Source organism: Bison bison, unplaced genomic scaffold, assembly GCF_000754665.1.
Source record: "Bison bison bison isolate TAMUID 2011002044 unplaced genomic scaffold, Bison_UMD1.0 scf7180017864205, whole genome shotgun sequence".
Lineage (NCBI taxonomy): Eukaryota > Metazoa > Chordata > Mammalia > Artiodactyla > Bovidae > Bison > Bison bison.
Genome location: NW_011494777.1, coordinates 4,462,176 through 4,464,490, shown reverse-complemented (window position 1 = coordinate 4,464,490; position 2,315 = coordinate 4,462,176). Strand labels below are relative to the sequence as shown.

Genomic DNA, 2,315 nt, shown 5'->3' with positions numbered 1-2,315 from the left:
GTGCCGAGCCGCCGCCGGAGTTCTGGGAAGTTGTGGCTGTCGAGGATGGGGGTCTGTGGGTCCCTGTTCCAGCCCTGGAAGTGCCTCGTGGTCGTGTCTCTCAGGCTGCTGTTCCTTGTACCCACAGGAGTGCCCGTGCGCAGCGGAGATGCCACCTTCCCCAAGGCGATGGACAACGTGACGGTCCGGCAGGGGGAGAGCGCCACCCTCAGGTAGGGAGCCGCCATCCCTCTCTGAATCGACAGTGATTTGTGGAGGGGACGTGGGGGGAGAGCGCTCGGGGTGCAGGTGCGTACCGTGGAGCTGCTGCAGGGAGGCTTCGCTGCTTCGCTGGGCTGCCCACTTCATGGCTGAGCTGGGTGTTCTGCCTGGAAAGGTGGTGGTCATGGGGAAACGTTCAGCGGTTCCAGAGATGAGCTGTTTCCCAAACCTGGCCTCCTTGGCTCAGGACTTGGTAAGCAGGAGGGGCGCTGGGCCAGGGGGTCTCTGATATGGAGGCCAGGGTCCTGAGCGCTGTCTGTTGCCTGAAGCTGGTGGTGTGGTGATTGGGGGCCTGGCTGGGGCTCAGCGTGAGCAGTCTTCTCTGAAGTTAATGAGTCCCAGAGGTCGGGTCTGGCTTCCTGTGAATGCCATCACTCTGCCCATGCCATGGGAAGTTGCCAGCCAGCTCCCATACTCTGGTCGAGCGGCTGTTTTGTCCTGGGTCTGACTGTCTGGGCTTTCCTGGGGCACCTTCGAGCCTCGAGCTGGTGACCAGAGGGACATGCTTTCTCTATCTGAACATGGCCCTGAGATCGAAGCCATGGACATGAGTCTGACTTCTCCTTGGAAAATATCACTTGCTCTCTTAGTGGTGCTCTCCTCCACAGCAGTGTGTGCAAAGCTCATCTACCCAACGCAAAGGGGATTTCATTGTTGAGTTGGGTCCTGATGGACTTCTGGGGTTCAGGCTGATAGGAGCTGGAGGAAGAAGAGAAGAAGAATCTTGGCTATGTTTTGTGTGAGGTAGGATGAGCCTGTCTCCCTTTCTACCCTGCCTCCTGAAATGCTAACTCCAATTTCCAGTGTCTACAAACCATGCCACACACAGGAGGGCCACACAGAACGTCAGTGATTGTAAGCGGGGATCTTATGCTCTGGAATTTGATGAGAGTCCGCAGGAGGTAGAAGTTAAGAAGGTTCGTGGAAAGAATGATGTGCTTGCTTAAATAAAGTTTCCCAGACTGGGCCACCGCTGAGCTGACTGCACGGTAGTGTGGCAGTATTCCATTCTCTGTGCATGAAGATTCTTGGAGAGACAACCTTGGTGCTGGTAGCCACTGTTTTACCCCTTCTGTGACTGTCCTTCTAAGGTTTATGGATGATGCATGAGGCAATACCCACAGGATAGAAAATGTTGAGGAAGGGGCATGGGTTACAAAGCTGACTTGTCAGGATGTTGCCGGAGGAGGGGTGAGATTTAAGGGCCTGTCGAAGCCTGTAGGCACCCATGCTCCTTTGTCTCTGGCAAGCTAACACCCATGCCCCCAAGGATTGCTAGGTTTTCTTTGGTTCTGGGATCCACCTCTTCCACGGAACCCTGAGTTAGGGATGATTTTGAGCAAAGGTTAAAGATTTGACTGCCTCATACCCGAAATAGCTGTGTGTCTGCTTTGTAAAGGATTTCGTGGACGCTTCAAATGTGTCCTGATCTCAGACTGTTTAGAAAGAAACACAAAAACAAGCCTCTGAAGCAATGTAGTGAATGGCATGTAGTGTCCTCTGCATGTGCCCTTTGTCCCCCAACCTTTGGCTGCAAGGTGTAGCCCCCAGGAGATAAGACAGAGACAGTCGTACCGGAGAACACTGTAGACATGAATGGAATGGTACTTTCAAGAAGGTGGAAGGTAGTCAGCTCTGTAGACATTAGGAGATAAAGAAGCAAGACCAAGGGGTCTTGCAGACAGTAGCTCCCATAGTATAGGAACAGTGAGGGGATATGGGTGGGCCGGGGTGTGGTCTTCGGCAGGCAGCCCCCAGGCTCAGGAGAATCAGGACCCCGCCAGCATATGCTCCGCCCGGGGCCAGGTCTGGGTAGGAGCAGCTCCTCTTGAAAAATCGCATGATCGTGTACCTGCTGGCTTCTCTCTCTTTGTCTTCACTACCGTGCCTTTTGCTGGCTTTCTCTGGGCCTTTCTCTCCATCTCTCTCTTGCTCTCACGTTTGTTTGCATTTTGACGTGTGTTTAGACTCACTGGTCTTGACTGGTTGTAGATGGAAGAAGTTGGATACTGTGGGGCTTCCACAGCCCAGCTCTGGTGCAGAGGCCCTCCTGG

General features: G+C 54.0%; 1 protein-coding gene across 2 annotated transcripts in view; it reads left to right on the top strand.

Annotated features, from left to right (window-relative positions):
* Positions 1-39: 39 nt before the first annotated feature.
* The window catches only part of NTM (neurotrimin), a 422,112-nt gene continuing 419,836 nt past the window's right edge, over positions 40-2,315 (top strand). The window contains exon 1 of one of the 2 annotated variants that reach the window (XM_010844696.1): positions 40-212. In XM_010844696.1, the coding sequence (XP_010842998.1) occupies positions 46-212 (167 nt within the window). In that variant the 5' untranslated portion in view covers positions 40-45. The remainder of the gene's footprint in view (positions 213-2,315) is intronic. The other variant, XM_010844695.1, reaches the window with a different exon arrangement.